Raw genomic sequence first — 27,114 nt, forward strand, 5'->3', positions numbered from 1 at the left:
CCTCTGCTTACATGTCCCAGAAGGTAGTCTTCTTGGTGGCTTTTTCTTCTGCATGTAGGGTGTTGGAGCTGGCAACTTGTCTTGTCGTTCACCTTACTTAAAGTGGTGCTTCGGCTCTGCCAGTTGCTCCTTCCTAAAGTCATTTCTGGTTTTCATTTACATAAAATCCTAAGCTCCCTAAAGAGCTTGCCTTACATTCTTTGGATGTACCTCGGGCATTTAGGGTGTACCTGGGGACGACTGAGTAGTTCTGGAACTCAGATTTCCTATTTGTCCTTACAGGTGGGTCCTGTTAGGGGCTGGCTGCGTCTGCTGCGACCATTTCCAGATGGATAGGCAGGCGGTGGTGCAGGCCTATTCCATTAGGGTCAGGATCCTCCTTTCCCTGTTATGGCGCATTTTACATGGGCGCTTAGTGCCTCTTGGGCCTTCCATCATCAGGCGTGAGTGGTGCAAATTTGCAAGGCGGCCACCTGGTCATCTGTGCACATTTTCACAAAATTTTATAAGGTGGATGTGTTGGCATCTGCAGATGCCTCTTTTTGGCTGCAAGGGTTTGCAGGCCACTGTTGGAGAGGATTAGCCCTCTTTGAGGGTGTACTTTTTTGTCAGATAAACTCCATTAGTTCCTGGTTGAGCTCCTGTTTTACCAGGCTGGCTACGTTTAGCCTTTGGGAAGTATATTTGTTGCTGTGTTCTTCCCACCTCTCATGTTGACACTGCTTTGGGTCGTCCCACGGGTCAAAGACAAAGTGGAGCTGTGTCTGTCAATGAACGAAAGAGAAAACAACTGGATTTTTGTCTTACCATAAAATCCTTTTCTCTGATGTTCATTGACAGACACAGCACCCACCCCTCTGTGGAGTTGGGTTATGTATTCTTCTGACACTGCTAACTTTTGATAACCCTTTTCTGCCTAGTGTCCTACTCCTAGGAAGAGCAGCATAACCCATCTGTCAAATGAAGATATGGAGCTGTGTCTGTCAATGAACATCAGAGAAAAGGATTTTACAGTAAGACAAAAATCCAATTTTTTAGGCAAAATGGCTATATCTGTAAAAAGACACAGCAATCAAATTTACACCCATATGCTTTGTTGGGCACAGTTTTCCATGTACACCTCACTACATACTGAGGTTAATATAACATTTAAATTTTTTTTATATTCTGCCTATGCAAGGGCAGCATCTACTTGCCTGGCTTTCCAGCACATCTTCCTGCACCACCATATTACTGGAAATCAGTGCATTTTCAAAGTGCAAAGAAAAGTAGCCTATCCATGCATTCTTCCTTGCATCTAACCCCCGACCTGCCCATCCCAGAAGGATTAGCCCATGTGATTTATTATCGTTTAACCACTTCAATACTGGGCACCTTTGCTCCCTTCCTGCCCAGGCCAATTTTCAGCTTTCATTTTTATTGACATTTGCTCAGCCATGCAACACTGTACCCAAACTTAATTTTTATCATTTTGTTCACACAAATAGAGCTTTCTTTTGATGGTATTTCTACACCACTTTTTTTTTTTTTTGCTAACTAAAAAAAAACCCACTGAAAATTTTGAAAAAAAAAAGCACTTCGTTAAAAAGTTTTGCAAATAAATAATTGTTCTTTTATAAATTTAACCCAAAATGTATTCTGCTACATTTCTTTGGTGAAAATAACCCAAATCAGTGTATATTATTTTGTTGTTAGGAAAGTTATAGAGTCCGCTATATACCTGATAATTGATCCATCCTGATGTGCTGACAGCCTCATTTCTTAAGCCCCGTACACACGTACCGATCGTCGACCGACCGATCGTCCGTCTTTTGTCCCCGGGCTGTCGTGTCCGCTGAAAAGTGCAAAAGACTGCACACGAATTTTGTCTACCGACTGCAGAAGTGATGTCATGTGATGGTTAACTTTCCCTGTGTTTTTTCTTTTCTGAGCATGCCCAGTCTTGCAAATCTGCTGTCTGTCGGCCGAATTCTGTACTGACTGGCGAACAATCGGCCGTCCTGGTGTTGGCATACAAAAATTTTAATGCTTGCACGACAGATTCTGTTCGGCCGAAAGTGCGCTGTCGGCTGTCGGAAGCATCATACTAACAAGCTGAAAATCGGCCGATCGGTCGTTGGCCCGAATCTTTTCGGCCGACAATCTGCACGTGTGTACGGGCCTTTAAGGCCCTATAGAGCCAGGAGAGTAGAAAATACCACCCAAATGACCCCTCTTTGAAAAGTAGACAGTCTAAGGTATTTAGTAAGAGGCATGGTGGGTTTATTTGAAGTTATAATTTTTTATCACAATTTATTTTTTTTTTTTTACACACTGTCACTATTACAGTGCAGCGTTCCCTTCTAACTGGTGTGGTGGTGATCAAGGACACTGACTGGTGACAGTACGAAAAAGAAAGTTATTTTATTTGTTTTAATTTTTTTTTTTTTAACACACTGAGACCAGAACAATATAATACTACCATAGTAACATTGTACTACTCTGGGAAAGTGATCAGTGTATGTATGTGTATATATATATATATATAAGTATATATATATTTTTTTTTTACACATCAGGATTGCTTATAGCAGTGTATTACATTGCTATAAGCAAGCATTTTACTGAATGAAACTGAGTCATTCAGTCTGTTTTGTTGTGATTAGCTGTGATTGGTCAAAGCTAATCACATTGTACAGATGGGCTGTGATTGGCCCTGTCTGTACCATGTAATCAGATTGACCAATCACAGCTAGCAACACAATTGTGCACAATGGATGGCATTAAAAGTAAGCCATACAATGTGTACAATTGTCTTGTGACCTGCTGTGTTTCGTCGCGACAGTCACATGGTACCGGCCTGTGGACATGGCAGGTGACAGATTGCGCTGCCATGTGATCGGCGCTTCCTGACAGTATGTCATATGACGTCCTGTCAGGATAGGAAAGTAACCACCCAACCATCATTTGTCTATAGGAAGTGTTTAATGATATTTTAGAAGTATAACCTATTCATTGTTGTTTCAGTTCTGAAATGATGGGGAATATAGACTTAGTTCCTGAAGTTGATGTAAAGTTGCTAAAGCCACTTCTCTCTGAAGAAATAGTAGACCAGCTTCTGCATAAGTACATGGCAACTCTCCAGGTAAGCAACATTTTTAATTGTTTTATGTAAAGAATGCAAAATTTACCAAAGAACAATCTGTTAAAGCCCAGCTCCAGCTTTGTTTTGCTCTTGAACAGAGTAAAAAAATGTTATTCATTTCTGAAATTATATGTCACTGCATTTCCTTATCTTTTTTGTTTGGAATGAAAAGTGAGTGGGCAAACCCCAGTCAGTTACTTTAACAATTTTTACTGCAGGGTCAACCGTACAATAAATGATGCAAGGCCCTTTTAAAGGAGTCACAGATGGCAATCAGATCTGAAAAAAAAAAATGGATACCGTTCCCTTAACCTCCCTGGCGGTATGATTCTGTCAGGAATTCTGTACCAAAAGCGGTACAATTTTTTTCATGGAAATTTGGCGTTATGTATTATAGGCCTACAATTCTTAGTAATTACTGACTTAAACCTGACCAAAACAAGACTCTAGTAGACATCCCAGATGTGATAAATTTGAAACACAAACGCATGAATTATAATCTAATCAATAATATAATTTTATTATATATATATATATATATATATATATATATATATATATATATATATTATATAATAAAATTATATTATTGATTAGATTATAATTCATGCGTTATATTGTATATATATATATATGTGTGTGTGTGTGTGTATATATATATATATATATATATATATGTGTGTGTGTGTGTGTATATGTATATATATATATATATATATATATATATATATACATATACTAGAGCTGCACGATTAATCGTATGAAAATCGCGATCTCGATTCACCCCCCCTGACGATCTAAACCTGACATATGCTCGATTCTTTGCATAGCTGCTGTGAGGAAGCAGAGAGAACAGCTGTGGAAAAAAAAAAAAAAGCCTCCCGCAAACAAACGCCTATCAGCATAAGTCTCCCAGTAACTATAAACAAAATGATTACATTGTATCTTTTCCTTCCCTCTGCCAGGGAGAAAGGAAGTTTAACCTCTTAAAGACTAGACCTTTTTCTGACACTTGTTGCTTGCAAGTTAAAATCAGTTTTTTTTCTAGAAAAGTACTTAGAACCCCCAAACATTTTATATATTTTTTTTAGCAGAGACCCTACAGAATAAAATGGCGATTGTTGTAATATTTTATGTCACACTGTATTTGCGCAGCAGTCTTTCAAACGCAATTTATAGACTAATAAAACTAATATAGACTATAAAAAAAAAAACGTAACAGTAAAGTTATCCCAATTTTTTTTTGTCGAGAATCGTGGGAGAATCGTGATCTTTATTCCAAGCTAAAAAATCGTGATTCTCATTTTGGCCAGAATCGTGCAGCTCTAACATATACATACACCTATATATATATATATATGTATATATAATATAAATGTTATGTGTGTGTTTGTGTTTTGTGCAACGTTCAATGTTTGAATTTCCCTCCCTAGTTCCGCTCCCATGCAGCATTGCTGCTGCAGGGAACGGAACTAGGAAGTCATCACACCGACGGAGGACGGACGAGCGGCGGGGATCTCAGACGGCTGGCGATCTCAGCAATGGGAGATCATCGCTGGATCGCCAGGAGAAGGTAAGAGACCGCTGCGCGCATCCACCCCGAGCGTGACTCGGGGATACCGATCCTAGCACAGAAAATCCACCCCGAGTCACGCTCGGGGTTACCGCTAGGAGGGTTAAAGCACAGTGCTTGTGCTGTGTAATTTGGCCCCCTGTATCTCCTAAAAAAACCTGACTAATCCTGCCTGGTTCTACCCACCCCCTGTAAACTGAACACGGTGTATCATGGCTAATGAGCCCTGACACCATGATCAGTTTACTTGCCTTTGTCATCCGCTGCTATCCAAAGCTCTCCTCTGTCTCCCTCCCCCCTCCTCCCCCCTCCCCTCCCTGCCTGTCAGCTCTTACTAGCGCCACTCTGTTCCCCTCCCCGCTGTAAAAAAACGAGGTTATCTTTATACCATGCCCTCTGTTAGATAACAACCTGTATCCTAGTTCCTGTGCTTTATTTAAAAAAAGCAGATTTCTACCTGTTTTCATTATCGGCACTCACTTGACTCCCGGCTCTCTCCTTCTTTCCTCCCCGGCTGACGTCAGAGGAAGTTCTCGGCCTCGCCCGCTGGAGACGTCAGACTGGGAGAGGAGAGAGCCGGGAGTCACGTGAGCGCCGGTAGACGCTGTAAAACCGGGAAGAATTTTGGCTTTTGTTTATAAAGCACAGAAACTAGGACACAGGTTTCACAGGGGTGTACTTAAAGCTTTACTAAACCCAGGGCCCTGTATTCAAAATATCTGGTCTCCCACAGTACACAGAACATGGAAATGCAATTATTTTAGTAAATAATAACTGCTAAATATCTTTTCTCATCAGCAGTATATAGCAGTCTTGTGACTTCTATCAGTGCCTGACCAGGATGCACAAATGTTCCGTGCATATCTATGCAGGCCATCCCTTTCATGCCATTTGGGACACATCGGCTGCACTGACACAGCTTCTGCTCCCAATTTGACATCTGTGTGGATCCCTGAACGCAAACAGCGTGTGTTAGGGGTCCCACACTCTAACCCACATGCACACAGACCCCAAATTGATAGCCGTAGCTGTGTCTGTGTATTGAACATCTGTCACACTGGGGGAGTTGGATGTTCATATAGGTCCATATTGACTGTATAGTATGTTTCCTTTTTTGTTAATGGTTTTCACTTACAATCAGAGGGCTGGGAGCATTTTTCAAATTAGTAACTAAATTAAGCTTTTTGAGGGTTGGACTTGCTGTATTCAGGAGAAATAAACATGGGACACCTGGCTGGAGCACCTGCAGGAAATGGAACATTACACTATACAATGAACTGTGATTTCTCAGCACATAGGCAGCAATGAGCAAACGAAGTTCCTTGGCTACATTTGCTGTTTTGAGAAAGGGTCATCCTTTTTTGAAGATTCCCATTGCATATCCTGTATAGTGTTGAGCGAACACGGACTGTATTATTCGTGTTCGTACCGAATAATTGGATTTTTTGTACCCGAACACGGACACGGACACTTTACTGTATGTTCGGGTAAAAATCCGTGTTCGGTCGTTTTATTTCCGGGTTTTGCATGCTTTGGCGCTCTTTTCATGGCGGGCTTTCAACAGCCAATCAACAATCGTTTAACTGGTGTGCCTTAAGCCATCCCAGCCATGCCTGCAAATGTCTCAGTAGCTGTGATTGGCCGTCTGAAGCATGTGACCAAGTCTTTATAAGTTCGAGGCAGCCGCAGCGGCGTCATTATGCTGCTTAGATTCAGGGACAGAGCACACATCAACGTGCTGGCTGCTGATTAGGGAAAGATAGGCAGGAAAAAACCATTTGTGTCCGGATAGAATTGAGGGACAGGTCGGAGTGTTTAGGCAGGGCGAGTTGTAGGCATTTTAGGGATAGAGTCTGCTGAATTATAGGGTCAGTGTCTTCTACAAACTACAATCGATATTGCTGTGTGGGGGGTGGGGTCTGCACTCAATCCTGATCTACGATCTCTTCTCAATCCTGTTAGGGACAGAGTCTGCTGAATTTTAGGGAAACTGTGTTCTACAAACTACAATCGATATTGCTGTGTGGTGTGGGATTGGAGATAGGCAGGTGTCAGTGATCCACATCCATTTTTCTGTGTGTGAGCTGCAGTGAACACAATCTTTTTGGGCTGCAGTGAACACAATCTTTTTGGGCTGCAGTGAACACAATCTTTTTGGGCTGCAGTGAACACAATCTTTTTGGGCTGCAGTGAACACAATCTTTTTGGGCTGCAGTGAACACAATCTTTTTGGGGTGCAGTGAACAAAATCTTTTTGGGGTGCAGTGAACACAATCCTTTTTGGTGTGCAGTGAACACAATCTTTGTGGGGTGCAGTGAACAAAATCCTTTGTGGGGTGCAGTGAACACAATCTTTTTGGGGTGCAGTGAACAAAATCCTTTTTGGGGTGCAGTGAACAACATCCTTTTTGGGGTGCAGTGAACACAATCTTTTTGGGGTGCAGTGAACAAAATCCTTTGTGGGGTGCAGTGAACACAATCTTTTTGGGGTGCAGTGAACACAATCTTTTTGGGGTGGAGTGAACAACATCCTTTTTGGGGTGCAGTGAACAAAATCCTTTTTGGGGTGCAGTGAACAAAATCATTTTTGGGGTGCAGTGAACACAATCTTTTTGGGGTGCAGTGAACACAATCTTTGTGGGGTGCAGTGAACACAATCTTTTTGGGGTGGAGTGAACAACATCCTTTTTGGGGTGCAGTGAACAACATCCTTTTTGGGGTGCAGTGAACACAATCTTTTTGGGGTGCAGTGAACACAATCTTTGTGGGGTACAGTGAACAGAATCTTTGTGGGGTGCAGTGAACACAATCTTTGGGGGGTACAGTGAACACAATCTTTGTGAGGTGCAGTGAACACAATCTTTGTGGGGTGCAGTGAACACAATCATTGTGGGGTGCAGTGAACTCAATCTTTGTGGGGTACAGTGAACACAATCTCATACTTCTGAAGGTTTGAGGGTGCTGCCTGTTCCATACTCCCCCTACTCCTCATCTAGCCTTTTAGGGGTACAAACAATAGTAATTGGGGCCTAGTGTGGTTGTGTACGTGTGATATACATACACTTTTTTGGGATCATATTTTCTATTCCGCTATTTAATCAAAAACCTTTGGGGATCAGTTAAATTGGGGGATAGTCTGTGTTGGTACGTGTGAGAGAGATCCACCTTTCCAAGTTGTTGGGGTTCATCTCATACTTCTGAAGGTTTGAGGGTGCTGCCTGTTCCATACTCCCCCTACTCCTAGCCTTTTAGGGGTACAAACAATAGTAATTGGGGCCTAGTGTGGTTGTGTACGTGTGATATACATACACTTTTTTGGGATCATATTTTCTATTCCGCTATTTAATCAAAAACCTTTGGGGATCAGTTAAATTGGGGGATAGTCTGTGTTGGTACGTGTGAGAGAGATCCACCTTTCCAAGTTGTTGGGGTTCATCTCATACTTCTGAAGGTTTGAGGGTGCTGCCTGTTCCATACTCCCCCCTACTCCTAGCCTTTTAGGGGTACAAACAATAGTAATTGGGGCCTAGTGTGGTTGTGTACGTGTGATATACATACACTTTTTTGGGATCATATTTTCTATTCCGCTATTTAATCAAAAACCTTTGGGGATCAGTTAAATTGGGGGATAGTCTGTGTTGGTACGTGTGAGAGAGATCCACCTTTCCAAGTTGTTGGGGTTCATCTCATACTTCTGAAGGTTTGAGGGTGCTGCCTGTTCCATACTCCCCCTACTCCTAGCCTTTTAGGGGTACAAACAATAGTAATTGGGGCCTAGTGTGGTTGTGTACGTGTGATATACATACACTTTTTTGGGATCATATTTTCTATTCCGCTATTTAATCAAAAACCTTTGGGGATCAGTTAAATTGGGGGATAGTCTGTGTTGGTACGTGTGAGAGAGATCCACCTTTCCAAGTTGTTGGGGTTCATCTCATACTTCTGAAGGTTTGAGGGTGCTGCCTGTTCCATACTCCCCCTACTCCTAGCCTTTTAGGGGTACAAACAATAGTAATTGGGGCCTAGTGTGGTTGTGTACGTGTGATATACATACACTTTTTTGGGATCATATTTTCTATTCCGCTATTTAATCAAAAACCTTTGGGGATCAGTTAAATTGTGGGATAGTCTGTGTTGGTACGTGTGAGAGAGATCCACCTTTCCAAGTTGTTGGGGTTCATCTCATACTTCTGAAGGTTTGAGGGTGCTGCCTGTTCCATACTCCCCCTACTCCTAGCCTTTTAGGGGTACAAACAATAGTAATTGGGGCCTAGTGTGGTTGTGTACGTGTGATATACATACACTTTTTTGGGATCATATTTTCTATTCCGCTATTTAATCAAAAACCTTTGGGGATCAGTTAAATTGGGGGATAGTCTGTGTTGGTACGTGTGAGAGAGATCCACCTTTCCAAGTTGTTGGGGTTCATCTCATACTTCTGAAGGTTTGAGGGTGCTGCCTGTTCCATACTCCCCCTACTCCTAGCCTTTTAGGGGTACAAACAATAGTAATTGGGGCCTAGTGTGGTTGTGTACGTGTGATATACATACACTTTTTTGGGATCATATTTTCTATTCCGCTATTTAATCAAAAACCTTTGGGGATCAGTTAAATTGGGGGATAGTCTGTGTTGGTACGTGTGAGAGAGATCCACCTTTCCAAGTTGTTGGGGTTCATCTCATACTTCTGAAGGTTTGAGGGTGCTGCCTGTTCCATACTCCCCCTACTCCTAGCCTTTTAGGGGTACAAACAATAGTAATTGGGGCCTAGTGTGGTTGTGTACGTGTGATATACATACACTTTTTTGGGATCATATTTTCTATTCCGCTATTTAATCAAAAACCTTTGGGGATCAGTTAAATTGGGGGATAGTCTGTGTTGGTACGTGTGAGAGAGATCCACCTTTCCAAGTTGTTGGGGTTCATCTCATACTTCTGAAGGTTTGAGGGTGCTGCCTGTTCCATACTCCCCCTACTCCTAGCCTTTTAGGGGTACAAACAATAGTAATTGGGGCCTAGTGTGGTTGTGTACGTGTGATATACATACACTTTTTTTGGATCATATTTTCTATTCCGCTATTTAATCAAAAACCTTTGGGGATCAGTTAAATTGGGGGATAGTCTGTGTCGGTACGTGTGAGAGAGATCCACCTTTCCAAGTTGTTGGGGTTCATCTCATACTTCTGAAGGTTTGAGGGTGCTGCCTGTTCCATACTCCCCCTACTCCTCATCTAGCCTTTTAGGGGTACAAACAATAGTAATTGGGGCCTAGTGTGGTTGTGTACGTGCGAGATACATACACTTTTTTTGATCATATTTCCTATTCCGCTATTCAATAAAAACCTTTGAGGATCAATTGAATTGCGGGATAGTCTGTGTCGGTACGTGTGAGAGAGATCCACCTTTCCAAGTTGTTGGGGTTCATCTCATACTTCTGAAGGTTTGAGGGTGCTGCCTGTTCCATACTCCCCCTACTCCTCATCTAGCCTTTTAGGGGTACAAACAATAGTAATTGGGGCCTAGTGTGGTTGTGTACGTGTGATATACATACACTTTTTTTGGATCATATTTTCTATTCCGTTATTTAATCAAAAACCTTTGGGGATCAGTTAAATTGGGGGATAGTCTGTGTTGGTACGTGTGAGAGAGATCCACCTTTCCAAGTTGTTGGGGTTCATCTCATACTTCTGAAGGTTTGAGGGTGCTGCCTGTTCCATACTCCCCCTACTCCTCATCTAGCCTTTTAGGGGTACAAACAATAGTAATTGGGGCCCAGTGTGGTTGTGTACGTGTGATATACATACACTTTTTTGGGATCATATTTTCTATTCCGCTATTTAATCAAAAACCTTTGGGGATCAGTTAAATTGGGGGATAGTCTGTGTCGGTACGTGTGAGAGAGATCCACCTTTCCAAGTTGTTGGGGTTCATCTCATACTTCTGAAGGTTTGAGGGTGCTGCCTGTTCCATACCCCCCCTACTCCTCATCTAGCCTTTTAGGGGTACAAACAATAGTAATTGGGGCCTAGTGTGGTTGTGTACGTGCGAGATACATACACTTTTTTTGATCATATTTCCTATTCCGCTATTCAATAAAAACCTTTGAGGATCAATTGAATTGCGGGATAGTCTGTGTCGGTACGTGTGAGAGAGATCCACCTTTCCAAGTTGTTGGGGTTCATCTCATACTTCTGAAGGTTTGAGGGTGCTGCCTGTTCCATACTCCCCCTACTCCTCATCTAGCCTTTTAGGGGTACAAACAATAGTAATTGGGGCCCAGTGTGGTTGTGTACGTGTGATATACATACACTTTTTTGGGATCATATTTTCTATTCCGCTATTTAATCAAAAACCTTTGGGGATCAGTTAAATTGGGGGATAGTCTGTGTCGGTACGTGTGAGAGAGATCCACCTTTCCAAGTTGTTGGGGTTCATCTCATACTTCTGAAGGTTTGAGGGTGCTGCCTGTTCCATACCCCCCCTACTCCTCATCTAGCCTTTTAGGGGTACAAACAATAGTAATTGGGGCCTAGTGTGGTTGTGTACGTGCGAGATACATACACTTTTTTTGATCATATTTCCTATTCCGCTATTCAATAAAAACCTTTGAGGATCAATTGAATTGCGGGATAGTCTGTGTCGGTACGTGTGAGAGAGATCCACCTTTCCAAGTTGTTGGGGTTCATCTCATACTTCTGAAGGTTTGAGGGTGCTGCCTGTTCCATACTCCCCCTACTCCTCATCTAGCCTTTTAGGGGTACAAACAATAGTAATTGGGGCCTAGTGTGGTTGTGTACGTGTGATATACATACACTTTTTTTGGATCATATTTTCTATTCCGCTATTTAATCAAAAACCTTTGGGGATCAGTTAAATTGGGGGATAGTCTGTGTTGGTACGTATGAGAGAGATCCACCTTTCCAAGTTGTTGGGGTTCATCTCATACTTCTGAAGGTTTGAGGGTGCTGCCTGTTCCATACTCCCCCTACTCCTCATCTAGCCTTTTAGGGGTACAAACAATAGTAATTGGGGCCCAGTGTGGTTGTGTACGTGTGATATACATACACTTTTTTGGGATCATATTTTCTATTCCGCTATTTAATCAAAAACCTTTGGGGATCAGTTAAATTGGGGGATAGTCTGTGTCGGTACGTGTGAGAGAGATCCACCTTTCCAAGTTGTTGGGGTTCATCTCATACTTCTGAAGGTTTGAGGGTGCTGCCTGTTCCATACCCCCCCTACTCCTCATCTAGCCTTTTAGGGGTACAAACAATAGTAATTGGGGCCTAGTGTGGTTGTGTACGTGCGAGATACATACACTTTTTTTGATCATATTTCCTATTCCGCTATTCAATAAAAACCTTTGAGGATCAATTGAATTGCGGGATAGTCTGTGTCGGTACGTGTGAGAGAGATCCACCTTTCCAAGTTGTTGGGGTTCATCTCATACTTCTGAAGGTTTGAGGGTGCTGCCTGTTCCATACTCCCCCTACTCCTCATCTAGCCTTTTAGGGGTACAAACAATAGTAATTGGGGCCTAGTGTGGTTGTGTACGTGTGATATACATACACTTTTTTGGGATCATATTTTCTATTCCGCTATTTAATCAAAAACCTTTGGGGATCAGTTAAATTGGGGGATAGTCTGTGTCGGTACGTGTGAGAGAGATCCACCTTTCCAAGTTGTTGGGGTTCATCTCATACTTCTGAAGGTTTGAGGGTGCTGCCTGTTCCATACTCCCCCTACTCCTCATCTAGCCTTTTAGGGGTACAAACAATAGTAATTGGGGCCCAGTGTGGTTGTGTACGTGTGATATACATACACTTTTTTGGGATCATATTTTCTATTCCGCTATTTAATCAAAAACCTTTGGGGATCAGTTAAATTGGGGGATAGTCTGTGTCGGTACGTGTGAGAGAGATCCACCTTTCCAAGTTGTTGGGGTTCATCTCATACTTCTGAAGGTTTGAGGGTGCTGCCTGTTCCATACTCCCCCTACTCCTCATCTAGCCTTTTAGGGGTACAAACAATAGTAATTGGGGCCCAGTGTGGTTGTGTACGTGTGATATACATACACTTTTTTTGGACCATATTTTCTATTCCGCTATTTAATTTAACTGGGCCTCCATGCGAGACCTGTGTGCCTTGTTGCGCTGTTTTGAGTACTCCACCAACATGGCCAGTGGCAATGACGCCGTTCTCAGCTTAACTATCCCACTTCTATGCCTCCTTGAAAAAACAATTCGGGCGATGATGGAAGAGGATGTGGCACAGGATGAGGAGGAGGAGGAGGATGAAGAGGTAACATTTCCAAGGCTTTCAGGGCAGTCATTCGCAAGGGGCTCCGAGGGTGGGTTCCTGCACACGCAAACGCCAGGGACGCAATTGTCCAGCAGGGGCACAGTTCTGGAGGATGAGGAGGATGAGGAGGAGGAGGAGCTGGAGGAGGAGATGGAACCATGTTCACAGCAGGGTGGCACCCAGGCCAGCTCATGGCCATCACTGATGCGTGGCTGGGGGGATACAGAGGACACGGACGATACACCTCCCACAGAGGACAGCCTTTCGTTGCCTCTGGGCAGCCTGGCACACATGAGCGATTACATGCTGCAGTGTCTCCACAACGACCGCCGAGTTGCCCACATTCTAACTTGTGCTGATTACTGGGTGGCCACGCTGCTGGATCCCCGTTACAAGGACAACGTACCGTCCTTAATTCACTCACTGGAGCGCGATCGCAAGATGCGCGAGTACAAGCGCACGCTGGTAGACGCCATGCTGCTGGCATTCCCATCTGACAGCGGGGCCACAGTGGAAGCACAAGGCAGAGGAGGAGGAGGAGGAGGTCGCCAACGCAACCAGGGCACCGCCAGCACCTCAGAAGGCAGGGTTAGCATGGCCGAAATGTGGAAAAGCTTTGTCAGCACGCCACAACAGCAGCACCAGCAGCTCAGATGGAACGTCTTAGCAGGAGGCAGCATTTTACCAACATGGTGGAGCAGTATGTGTGCACACGCCTACATGTAGTGAATGACGGGTCTGCCCCCTTCAACTTCTGGGTCTCCAAATTGGGCACATGGCTTGAGCTTGCCCTTTACGCCTTGGAGGTGCTGGCGTGCCCTGCAGCCAGTGTATTATCTGAACGGGTATTTAGCACGGCTGGGGGCGTTATAACAGACAAGCGCAGCCGCCTGTCCAGAGACAATGTGGACAAGCTCACGTTCATTAAAATGAACCAGGCATGGATCCCACGGGACTTTTCCGTACCTTATGCAGAATAGCAATGGATACCGACCTTACCCACCCATTGTTCCATTTTTGCTCTTTCTCACTCTTTTGGGGTGTACCCTCATTTAAAATTTTTGAAAAGAAGCAGTGTTGGCTACCTCGTCCTCCTCCTCAGGGCCAGATTAATGTAGGGGCTATTGGAGCTGCAGCTCCAGGCCCCTACCTTTTATATAGGCCCCGGGTTGGCCATATTCACTGTTACCGCTCTTCTGTCACTTGTAAACACAGAAGTCTGGCTTCTATGCTCGCTTCCCCAGGCAGCACCCTCAGAACCTCCCCACACAGCGTGAAGGCCGGACAAGGAGGGACAGTTGGCGATGCATGGATGTGTTTATGGGCTTCAGAGACAGCATCCCATGTTGAATTAGGCATGCATGGCTGCACCCTTCCTCCTCTGGGTGCATGGCAAGGCACGGCCCTTAAGGCCCTTCAAAATCCTCAGCACCAAGCCCATGATGCTGTTAATCTGGCCCTGGTCCTCCTCCACCGCCGCTTCCACCTACACCGCCCATAGGTGTGCGCAGCCTATTGCATTAAGGTGTGCACCCCAAAGTTGAAATACACATGCATGTGTTTGCCAGCAGGGAGAGTAATGTATCGGGGCCATGTACCTGTAGGCAAGGAGAAATAGAGCAGAGCAGGTCCCAGGGAGATCTTTCCCATCTCCTCACTGGCAATGCTATGTGCCCTAGGTGATTAGGGTGTGCCCAGGCACACCCAGCACACCCTGTGCGCACGCCTATGTCACCGCTAGGCTTGTGACGGTATCAGATTTTCATGCTGCGATTAATTGATTAAGGTTTTGCCACGGTATACGGTATTATCACGGTATTCTATTATTAAATTTAAATTATTAAATTTCCACCTCACTTCAATTTCATTGCTGAATTTAGGGGCTTTGGTTCACTTATGCACATTATTATATAGTCAGTCAGTACAGACTCTGTGAACCAGGCCTAAAATAGGTCATCAAGCAGTGTCTGGCCTAACTGGTGATAACTGGTTCTGGCGCTCGGCTCCGATCCGATGGCCTGGTCATTAAGAGGGCAAATCCTTGTGGTCAAGAAGTGGTTAAACCTGAAGGAGGTGTTGTTTATAAATTACTTTACTATTGCTTTAGGCCTGGTTCACATGTATGCGGGTTGGTGGTTCACATTTGCACAGGCATAGCAGCCCATTGATTTGAATGGGCTGCTATGCCCTCATTTTCCGCAGAAAAAAGGTGCATGCAGCATTTTTTTAAAATTCAGTGGCCTTGAAATCCATCCTGCTTTTGCACCATGCGACTAACCTGCAGTTCCTGCTCTGGCAAGCTTTCTGCATTTTTTGTATACGTGGGCACGGCATTTAAAAATAAACAGTTTGCGTGTGCAGCAACGGCAGGTAAGTCGCATGGTGCAAAAGAAGGATGGATTTCATGGCCACTGCATTTTTTTAAATTCTGCATGCACCTTTTTTCAGCTGAAAACGCAGGCATAGCAGCTCAAGCCCATTCACATCAATGGGCTGCTATGCCTGTGCAAATGTGGGCCCCCAACCCGCATACATGTGAACCAGGCCTAAAGCAATAGTAAAGTCATTAATTGGTTAAACCTGCAGGAGGACCGGTGTTTTTATCTATTAATGACTTTACTATTGACAGAAAAAGATCCAGTCTTTAAGAGGTTAAACTTCCTTTCTCCCTGGCAGAGGGAAGGAAAAGATACAAATGTAATCATTTTTGTTTATAGTTAGGAGACTTAATGCTGAAAGGTGTTAGCTGAGTGAGTGAATGAGTCATCCAGCTCACTGAAATGTATCAATTCACAAGTCAGGCAGACTTGACAGAGAAACTCGGTATTTTAAAAATGCCACAATAACAATACCGTGGCTATGCAATACCGCGATATATCGAATTACCGAAAACCGGCATATGTCTAGTCACCGCCACATCCACCACCACCTCAACCTCCCTCCTACTCCATATGGGCCTCGTCCTTCAGAGATGAAGAAGAACATTGTTTTATTTTTCTGTTTTTTTTTGTTGTTTTAAGTTATTTCCCTATCCACATTTGTTTGCAGAGCACTTGCCATGCTCTTAATTACGTTTTGCTGCCATTTGCAGCACTCTAGCCCTTTCCTTTGGTGTTTTAGAGCCATTTTAGTGCCTTAAAGTTCGGGTCCCCATTGACTTCAATGGGGTTCGGTGTCCGGGAAAAGTTCGGTAAAAGTCCGGGACACGGACCCGGACTTTTTTTTAAAGTTCGGCCGAACCCGTCGAACACGGACATCTAGGTGTTCGCTCAACCCTAATCCTGTATAATCTAAAAAAAGAAGGGTGATTAGTGCTTCTCATGTGTCTTTTCGGTGTTACACTCCCCATTTCTGGGGTTGAATGTTGTACTGCGGTGTACTTGCATTTCGAGCCCTATGGGTTTGGGGTGATGTCTTCTAGTGCCCAGAACACAGAGATTTCTTAGCCCTAGTGGATATCCGAGATGCTTACATTTTTATTTTATTATTATTATTTATTATTATTATTATTAATTTTTCTCTCATTTAAGGTCGTGTCTTACTTACCCCTCCTTTAACCCTCTCATCCTATTGCCTTACGCATGCTTCACGGGGTAAGGCTCTATACGGGTGCATCTCAAAAAATTTGAATATCAAAAAGTTAATTTATTTCAGTAATTCAATTAAAAAAGTGAAACTTATATATTCTATAGATTAATTACACACAGTGATATATTTCAAGCATTTCTTTCTTTTAATTTTGATGATTATGGCTTACAGCTAGCGAAAACCCAAAATTCAGTATCTCAGATAATTAGAATATTGTGAAAAAGTTTAATATTGTAGACTCATGATGTTACACACTAATCAGCTAATTAACTCTGTAAAGGTTGTACCTGTACCTGTAAAGGTTTCCTGAGCCTTTAAATGGTCTCTCAGTCTGTTTAATAGGTTACACCATCATAGGGAAGACTGCTTACTTGACAGTTGTCCAGAAGACAGGCATTGACACCCTCCACAAGGAGGGTATATCAAAAAAGGTAATTGATAAAGAAGCTTGCTGTTCACAGAGTGCGGTACCCAAGCATATTAATGGAAAGTTGAGTGCAAGGAAAAAAGTGTCGAAAAAGATGCAGAAGAAAGAGGGATAACCGCATCCTTGAGAGGATTGTGAAGCAAAGGCCATTCAAGAATTTGGGGGAGTTTCACAAAGAGTGGATTATGGCTGGTGTTAGTGCTTCAAGAGCCACCACACACAGATGTATCCAGGACATGGGTTACAACTGTTGCATTCCTTGTGTCAAGCTACTCCTGAACCAGTGACAACGCCAGAAGTGTCTAACCCAGGCTAAGGAAGAAAAAGACTGGACTGTTGCTTAGTGGTCCAAAGTCCTCTTTTCGGGGGAAAGTAAATTTTGCATTTCAAGGTAATCAAGGTCCCAGAGTCTGGAGGAAGAGTGGAGAGGCACAGATTCCAAGTTGCATGAGGTCCAGTGTGAAGTTTCCACAGTCAGCGATGATTCAGACAGCTGGTGTTGATCCACTGTGTTTTATCAAGTCCAAAGTCAGTGCAGCCCTCTACCATAAAATTCTAGAGCACTTAATGCTTCCCTCTGCCGATCAGCTTTATGGAGATGCTAATTTTATTTTTCAGCATGACTTGCCACCTGCCCACACTGCCAAAAGTACTAATACCTGGATTAATGATCATGGTACCACTGTGCTTGATTGGCCAGTAAACTCGCCTGACCTAAACCCCATTGAGAATCTGTGGGGTATTGTCAAGAGAAAGATGGGGAGACACCAGACCCAACAATGCAGACGAGCTAAAGGCCACTATCAAAGCAACCTGGGCTTCCATAACACCTCAGCAGTGCCACAGGCTGTGATCACCTCCATGCCACGCCGCATTGATGCAGTAGTTCATGGAAAAGGAGCCCCGACAAAGTATTGAGTGCATACTTTATTGTACGTGGACATACTTTACATAAGACCAAAAAAGAAAAAAGGATTTTTGGCTTACTGCAATATTCTAATTTTTAGAAACACAGAATTTTGGGTTTTTTACTAGCTGTAAGCATTAATCATCAAAATTAAAAGAAAGAAGTGCTTGAAATATATCACTCTGTGTGTAATGAATCTATATAATATATACATTTTACTTTTTGAATTGAATTACTGAAATAAATTAACTTTTTGATTATATTCTAATTTTGTGAGCGTCCATTCAAAAGACAGGCTACCTTACCTTATTCCCTGCAGAGGGATTGTGGGTTCCAGTTCAACCATCCCTAGATGGGTTTGCCAGATTATTTCTTCGGCCTGGTCCTTTAAAGTGATCCTTGCAATAAAAGGCAAGATTTGTTTATCAGATCTGCCCTCAACTCCCACCCACTACCACCCTACCTTTAAAAATCAGTGCTCGATAGTAGTTGAAAAATGTGCCTGTAACAAAAAAAAGTTAGAATAAATACTTAATATATAAACAAAAATAAGTAAGGCCTTGGATTTATAATAGCATTCCCAACATTGCGCTAATCTGTATGGTGTTGTCACTATAGCCTAACTGAAAATAGGCGGGCAGGGGCCTGCACAGAGGAGGGTGGAGATACAAGGGTGCAGGCATCATAGCAGAGTAGATGGGTGACAGGAGGGATAGAGGGGAACAAGGCAAGGAGGCCGGTCCTGAACTGGAGCACCCCAATAAATTCGCCCTGTTGCGTGATGTTGGGGAAACCAGTCAGGGACCAGCATTGCTGGAGCAGAGCAACGCCCCTAGCTGCCAGGGGAAGAACACTTCCAGTGAGGGTGGGAGAAAGGGAAAGGAAAGATAGGTTCTGGTGGTAGGGGACTCAATTATTAGGACAGACAGGGCAATCTGTCACAAAGACCGTGAGCGCTGAACTTACCGGGCACTCGGGTTCGGCACATCACAGATCCGGTGGACAGATAACTGGGTGGGGCTGGGAAAGACCCAGCTGTCATGGTACATGTGGGTACCATTGACATAGGCAGAGGGTGATGGAGAGTCCTAAAAAAGGATTTCAGGGACTTAGGAGCTGAGTTGAAGAGTAGGACATCCAAGATAGTATTTTCAGAAATACTACCTGTACCTCAAGCCACATCAGAGAGGCAGCAGGAGATTAGGGAAGTAAACAAGTGGCTGAGGAGCTGGTGTAGTAAGGAGGGTTTCGGGTTCCTGGAGAACTGGGCCGACTTTGCACCTACATGGGGAGGGTGCAACCATATTGGGTGAGAAGATGGCCAACAACTTAGAGGGGCTTTTAAACTATGTGATGGGGGGAAGGGTACAGATGTAGAATTAGCCAGTGGGGAGCAAGGTTCAGCAGGCACAAATGGGGACATTAGCGGTAGGGTGTTCAGAGTTCCTAAATCCAAGGGTGGGTATGGGGAAAAATCACAATAGCAGCCTAAGAACAACATCAAACGAGGTTATAGTTTGCATCTGGTCAAAATTACAAGGTTTGTATACCAATGCTAAAAGCCTGGCCAACAAGATGGGAGAGTTGGAGCTGCTGATGTATGAGGAGGACTTAAATTTTGTGGGGATTACAGAGACTTGGTTCGACAGCTCCCATGATTGGCTGGCGACCATTCAGGGGTATTCCCTTTATCGCAGAGATAGAGAAGGTAAAAAAAGGGGGAGGGGTATGTCTGTATATTAAGAACAGTGTACACGTAAATATGAGGGATGATATTAATAATGGAGCTATGGATGAGGTAGAATCCCTATGAACTTCAAAGGGAAGACATAATGGGGGACTTTAATTATACAGATATAGACTGGGCAGAAGGAACCATGCATTCATCCAAGGCTCGGGAGTTCCTAAATGCTTTGCAGGACAATTTTATGGGTCAGATGGTAAATGCACAGACAAGAAACAATGCGGTGCTAGACCTACTGATTATCAACAATACATACCTGCTCACGGATATAGAAATACAGGGCAAATTAGGAAACCCTGACCATAGGTCAATAAGTTTCAGTATTAATCATATTAACAGGAAACACAAGGGTAATATAAGGACACTGAATTTCAAAAGATCCAATTTCTCTGTCGCTCATTGACAGACGCAGTCCTCTTTGAATAATATCAGTAGGGTTATACTGCCCCCTACAGGAGTAGGACACTAGGCAGGAAAAACGTTCTGGCCACACCTTAGGGGAAGTCCCAGAGGGCATATCCTCTCTCTCCCTGCTACAGGATGTCAGTTTTTTTCTGCCTAGTCAGGAGTAAGGACCTAAGTTCCTTTCCTGGGATCTCTGGTCCTGGCAAGCTTTTTTAGATAAATCTTTTTTAGTTAGCTTTTTCTCTCCAGTTTTTGTTCCTGTGAGATCTTCAAGCAATTATGCTGGAGCTGGGCGACGGGCTGGATGTTGAGATCCAGTGGTCACCCCAGCCAGCCTACGAGCGCGTGCAGGCCCTAGCTCCGCGCTGGGTCGGCCGCGACATAGTCCCACTGGACGGGGACTGGCCCCGCGAGTTAAACGCTCGCCAGGTCGCCTACGACCAGTCAGGAAACTGCGTCTGTATTGGTCGACAGCCCCCCCACCTCGGTGGAGAGGGGTTCTGTTAGGAGTGGGTGCCCGCCTGTTCCGGTATGGTGAGTAGAATGTTCCCCCTCTCCCCCTGTCGGGTTTTGGGAATAGATGCGGGCCCCTCTGTGGATGGTCGGACCCTCATGATCCGGGGTTCCCCTCCATCCTGTGACACACTTCACATATCTCCCCCTTGCTAGTGTGAGTGGTGAGTAAGGTATACCATTCCAGGAGGCTTGGTTTGGGAGCTGACAATCTATATGAGTCTGTCACTGCAAGGAAAGTCTGCATTGTAAAAACAGCATTCCAGGCAGGCTCTGTTGCTAAACTTGGAGATCACTATGATCTCTTTGGAAGAGTTCGGGTGACTGGTGAACCGGCAGAAATCATCCCTGGTCCCCACCAGGAGACTGAACTATCTGGGCCTAACTCTGGATACATCTTTGGCAAAAGTGTTTCTCCCGCCGGAAGATTCAGTCGACGACTCAGTTATTATTGACCGTCAACTGGCCTTCCCTGCGAACTTGCATGAGGGTTCTGGGACTGATGGTGGCCTCCTTCGAGGCAGTACCGTTTGCCCAGTCTCATACCCGGATCCTTCAAAAAGAGATTCTTCTCAAATGGAACCGGAATCCCGATTCCCTGGACAATCAGATCCAGCTGAGCGAACGGACCAGGGAATCTCTGGTTTGGTGGCTTCGGTCACCAATGCTCAGTCAGGGGAAGTCATTTCTTCCAATCTATTGGACGATTGTCACCACGGATGCCAGTCTATCCGGGTGGGGTGGGGTTCTCGGCAGACGATCTGCTCAGGGGCTCTGGTCCCTGGAAGAATCCAGGTTACCGATAAATGTATTGGAACTGAGAGCGATCAGACTTTGTCTGATTCACTGGACCGAGCAGCTCCGGGGCAGCCCGGGGCAGATCCAGTCGGACAATGCCACGGCCGTGGCTTACGTCAATCACCAGGGGGGCACCAAGAGTGTCCTGGCGGCCATGGAAGGGGCCAACATCCTTCGTTGGGCGGAACGATTTGTTCCAGCTCTCTCCGCGGTATTCATTCCGGGGGTGGAGAATTGGCAGGCAGATTTTCTCAGCTGTCAGATTCTGGATCAAGGGGAATGGTCTCTTCATCCAGAGGTATTTCACCAACTGTGCCTTTGTTGGGGCACCCCGGATGTGGATCTGTTGGCATCTTGACTCAACAGGAAGGTGCGGAGGTTTGTAGCCCGCTCCCGCGGCCGCAGACGCGCTGGTCGCCCCGTGGGGGCAGTATCAGCTACTGTATGCTTTTCCTCCTCTCAAATTACTGCCGAAACTTCTGCGCAGGATAGAGGTGGAGGGAATTCCAGTGATCCTGGTGACTCCGGACTGGCCTCGTCGGGCTTGGTACGCCGACCTGGTCACGCTGGTCACAGACGCTCCTTGGCGACTTCCTCTCAGGGAGGATCTGCTGTCTTAGGGACCGATCTTCCATCCTGCTTTACGATCGCTGGCTTTAACGGCCTGGCTGTTGAGACCCAGGTGCTGAAGGACAAGGGGTTGTCAGCTTCAGTTATTCCTACTCTAATTAAAGCGAGGTAATTAAAGCGAGGAAAGCGACTTCCAAAAAAGTCTATCATTGCACATGGAAGTCTTATATCGCGTGGTGTGAATCCCTTGGGTTTCCTCCACGTTCTTACTCGGTGACCCGAATATTGGCTTTTCTGTAAGAGGGGGTTGAGCAGAAACTGGCCTTGAGCACTATCAAGGGTCAGGTTTCAGCGTTAGCAATCTTCTTTCAGAAGCCTCTGGCTACTCATTCCTTGGTGCGGAATTTCATCCAGGGGGTGCGGCACCTGGCTCCGCCGGTGCGCGCGCCCTTGCCGCCATGGGATCTTAATTTGGTGTTGTCGGTTCTTCAGAAACCTCCCTTTGAAAATATTAGGGAGATTCCCTTGCTTACTTTATCCCAGAAGGTGGCCTTTCTGGTGGCTATCACTTCTGCACGCAGGGTGTCAGAACTGGCTGCATTGTCCTGTCGTTCCCCATATCTGGTGGTTCATAGGGATAAGGTGGTTCTTCGTCCGAATCCATCCTTCCTTCCTAAGGTGGTTTCAGAGTTTCATTTGAATGAGGATATTGTGTTACCTTCCCTGTGTCCTAAGCCCAGTCATCCTCGGGAGTTTGCGTTACACTCCTTGGATGTGGTTTGGGCGATCAGGGTGTACTTGACTACTACGGAATCTTTCCGTAAGACGGATTCACTGTTTGTGATCACAGATGGCCCTAGAAAAGGGTTGCCTGCGTCTGCCGCGACTATCTCCAGATGGATCAGACAGACTGTGGTACAGGCTTATTCTATTAAGGGTCGGGTTCCTCCGTTCCCTGTTAAGGCGCACTCCACTCGGGCGCTTAGTGCTTCCTGGGCCTTCCGCCATCAGGCGTCAGTGGTTCAGGTTTGCAAGGCGGCTACCTGGTCGTCGGTTCATACCTTTACAAAATTTTATAAAGTTGATGTGCTGGCATCGGCGGATGCCTCTTTTTGCCGCAAGGTTCTGCAGGCACGCTGTTTGAGGAGACCGGTGGTCTACCTCGAGGGTTTTTTTCTGTTGGGTTTTCATTTGAGTCTCATCCTTTTGTCCGATGAGCCTTTAAGACTTCTAGTTGGCATCGGTTGGTCCTTCTGGATTGGATTTTGATTTCCGTTATCCCACCCCTCATTTGTGGCACTGCTTTGGGAACGTCCCTACTGATATTAATCAAAGAGGACTGCGTCTGTCAATGAGCGACAGAGAAAATTGGATTTTAGACTTACCGTAAAATCCTTTTCTCTTAAGCTCATTGACAGACGCAGTATCCGCCCCTCTATTTTTGAGTTGGGTTGGGTTAAAATCTCGGACACTGCTTTGTGACATAACTGACATCCTGTAGCAGGGAGAGAGAGGATATACCCTCTGGGACTGCCCCTAAGGTGTGGCCAGAGCGTTTTTCCTGCCTAGTGTCCTACTCCTGTAGGGGGCAGTATAACCCTACTGATATTAATCAAAGAGGACTGCGTCTGTCAATGAGCTTAAGAGAAAAGGATTTTACGGTAAGTCAAAAATCCAATTTTCCCAAAACTGTGCTCTTGGCTAGAAAATATCAAATGGGATAGAACCCTGGGAACAAAGAACGCGGAGGAAAAATGGGAGTGCTTCAAGAGCATACTAAACAAAGGGATTGGCCAGTATATTCCCAAGGGAAATACATTTTAAAGAGCAAAACTAAACCCTGGGTGGATAAACTCCAACATAAAAATGCATATTTATACTAAAGGAAAGGCCTTCAAAAAATACAAGGCTGAGGGGTCATTGGCAGCATTCAAGTGTTACAAAGAGTGTAATAGGAAATGTAAAGGCAAAATCAAGGCGGTTAAAATGGAACACGAGAGACATATAGCGGAAGAGAGTAAAAAAAAAAAAAAACCCTAGAAATTCTTTAAGTATATAAATTGTAAGAAAGCGAGGCCAGAACACATTGGCCCCATAAAAGACGACAAAGGGAATCTGTCCACAGAGGACAGAGAGAAGACGAAAGTGTTAAATAATTTCTTCTCTTCAGTCTTCACAAAAAATTGGGGGGCTACACTAACCCAGCTTGTAATGCTAAATTAAATAATACACCTCAGGAAGTACCCCCATGGTTAACAGGAGAAAGACTTAGAACTAAACTAGAGAAACTTAACATAAATAAATCACCGGGACCGGATGGCTTGCACCCAAGGGTTCTAAAGAGCTTAGCCACGTGATAGCTAGACCATTATTCTTGTTCTTTAAGGATAGTCTACAGACGGGTATGGTGCCAGCTGATTGGAAAAAAGCCAAGGTGGTACCAATATTTAAAAAAGGGCCGAGATATATCCCGGGTAACTATAGGACGATCAGCCTAACATCAGTAGTCTGCAAGATTTTGGAGGGGATGTTAAGAGACCACATACAAGACTTTAGTAATGAGAATGGTATTATTAGTAGTAATCAGCATGGATTCATGAAAAATCGTTCTTGCCAGACCAATGTATTAACCTTCAACGATGAGGTGAGTTGCCATCTAGACAAAGGAAAGCCTGCGGATGTGGTGTATCTGGACTTTGCAAAGGCATTTGACACAGTTCCCCACAAACGCTTACTGTACAAACTAAGGTGCATAGGTATGGACCATAGTGTGAGTACCTGGATAGAGAACTGGCTCCAGGGGAGACTCCAGAGGGTGGTGATAAATGGGGAGTACTCGGATTGGGTAGGTGTGGAAAGTAGGGTCCCCCAAGGTTCTGTCCTTTGGACCAATCCTGTTTAATTTATTCATAAACGACCTAGAGGAGGGGATATCTAGCACAATCTCGGTATTTGCGAATGATACTAAACTAAGCATGCCAATATCTTCGATGCAGGGTGTGGAAACCTTACAAGCGGACCTGAACAAAGTAATGGGGTGCGCAACTACATGGCAGATGAGGTTTAATGTTGAAAAATGTAAAGTAATGCACTTGGGCGTAAGAAACACGAAAGCAAGTTACTCACTAGGGGGGGACCTCTGGGTGAATCTAAGATGGAAAAGGACCTGGGGGTCCTAGTGGACAACAGGCTTGGCAGTGGCATGCAATGCCAAGCCGCTGCAAGTAAAGCCAACAAAATACTGGCATGTATAAAAAAGGGGATTCACTCCAGAAGTAAAGAGATTATTCTCCCACTCTACAAGACTCTTGTCCGGCCACATCTGGAGCATGTTGGCCAGTTCTGGTCACCGGTCCTCAGGAAGAATGTGCTGGAGCTGGAGAGGGTCCACAGAAGGGCAACAAAAATAATTAGGGGAATGGAGGACATCAGCTATGAGAAAAGACTACAAGCATTGAACTTATTCTCTCTGGAGAAGAGACGCTTGAGCGGGGATATGATTTCAATGTACAAATACTGTACTGGTGATGACCCTAGCATAAGGAACACACTTTTCAGAGAAAGGGAATACAATAAGACACGTGGCCACTCACTAAAACTAGAGGAAAAACGGTTTAACCTTAAAATACGTAAGGGGTTCTTTACTGTCAGAGCAGTTAGGATGTGGAATTCTCTTCCACAAGCAGTCGTATCAGCAGGGAGCATGATTGCTTCAAAAAACAATTAGATGGGCACCTTAAAGACCACAACATAAGGGGGTATACAATGTATGGTTAGCAGCAAACACACACATCATAGGTTGAACTGGATGAACTGATGTCTTTTTTTAACCTCACAAACTATGTAAGAGCCAGGGAGGGAAAGAGACTATTTCTGTGACAAAAATAAGGCAAATTGGGGATGAAAAATAAATTAATTTTATTAGTATTAAAAAATGTAATTCCAATTAAAAGTATGTTTACCAGGGGTTCAGGTTCCCCTGACAGGGAAATACACAAGCCACTTCCATTGCATGTCTAGCATGCTTACATGTAACAAAAACAAGGGCAACATAAAACAAAAAATACAAAAATGTCTGGACGCCAAGTATTCTGTCACACTGGGTACCACCAAGGCTAAACGCCATATAAGGATTACCAATGGGATCTACCAAAGATAGTTCTCCTGTGTGTGAACCCCTTGGGAGCATGAGCTGGAGGGGTGGTTGATATCGCTAGCAATGCTTGATGTATGTTCTTTTAAAAGGATATTCCTATTAAGTTCTTGATGGGGTTGTAGTAGTCCCTGCAGGATATGGATTCCACCAATGAATCCTGAAGTCCTGTTTATACGTAAGGAAGGATAACAACACTGTTTTCATTAGGGAGAGGAAGTTCCTGGATACTATAAATAAGGTATCAATAGTTGTAGACTGCTGATCCGTGGACAAGAACCCTATAGTCCAAATCCCCTAATGCTAGATCTCAAAGTGGTTCATCTGTTTCTGATGGTGTGGGGATATGGGGTAGGAGGCCGTCCATTCTGACTCTGCAGGTTGATGCAGAATTTTTGAAATCACACACCTAGACCGGTGATTAAGGCCACTTAGGGGAATCCTTGCATCCATGCAGTGCGTGTAAACACTGGCCATCCCTTTGCGCTGACTATACAACTCCTGAGGAAGTAGCAGTGCTATTTACCAGGGGTCCTGAGTTGGCTAGGGATCATAGGTTGTGGATAATGCTTTTATGTAGGCATAGATCCAAAGTCTTGTTTTAGCAACAGGGGCATAAAAATCAAGACTAGATTAGCAAGTATACTTTACCCCCGCTTAATATAGGCTGCCTATATCGAGCGGGGTTAAAGTATACTTGCTAATCTAGTCCGGAACGGATGATCCACTTGGATATTTGAGATCCAGCGTGGGGGGATCTGGACTATAGGGTTCTTGTCCACTAATCAGCCATCTACAACTGTTGCTACCTTTATAGTATCCAGGAACTTCCTCTCACTAAGGAAATCAGTGTTCTTATCCTTCCTTGCCTATAAACGGGACTGCAGGATTCATTAGTGGAATCCATATCATGCAGGGACTGCTATAATCCCATCAAGAACTTAATAAGAATATCCTTTTAAGTTCCCAAAGGGTTCACACACAGTAGAACTATCTTTGGTAGATCCCATTG

General features: G+C 44.4%; 1 protein-coding gene across 1 annotated transcript in view; it reads left to right on the top strand.

Annotated features, from left to right (window-relative positions):
- The window catches only part of EXOC3 (exocyst complex component 3), a 230,627-nt gene that overhangs the window by 91,683 nt on the left and 111,830 nt on the right, over positions 1-27,114 (top strand). Inside the window, exon 5 of the mRNA XM_082257483.1 lies at positions 3,007-3,124. Coding sequence (XP_082113609.1) covers positions 3,007-3,124 — 118 coding nt within the window. The remainder of the gene's footprint in view (positions 1-3,006; positions 3,125-27,114) is intronic.

This window comes from Pelophylax lessonae (genome assembly GCF_965119305.1).
Source record: "Pelophylax lessonae genome assembly, chromosome: 5".
NCBI classification, from domain to species: Eukaryota; Metazoa; Chordata; class Amphibia; order Anura; family Ranidae; genus Pelophylax; species Pelophylax lessonae.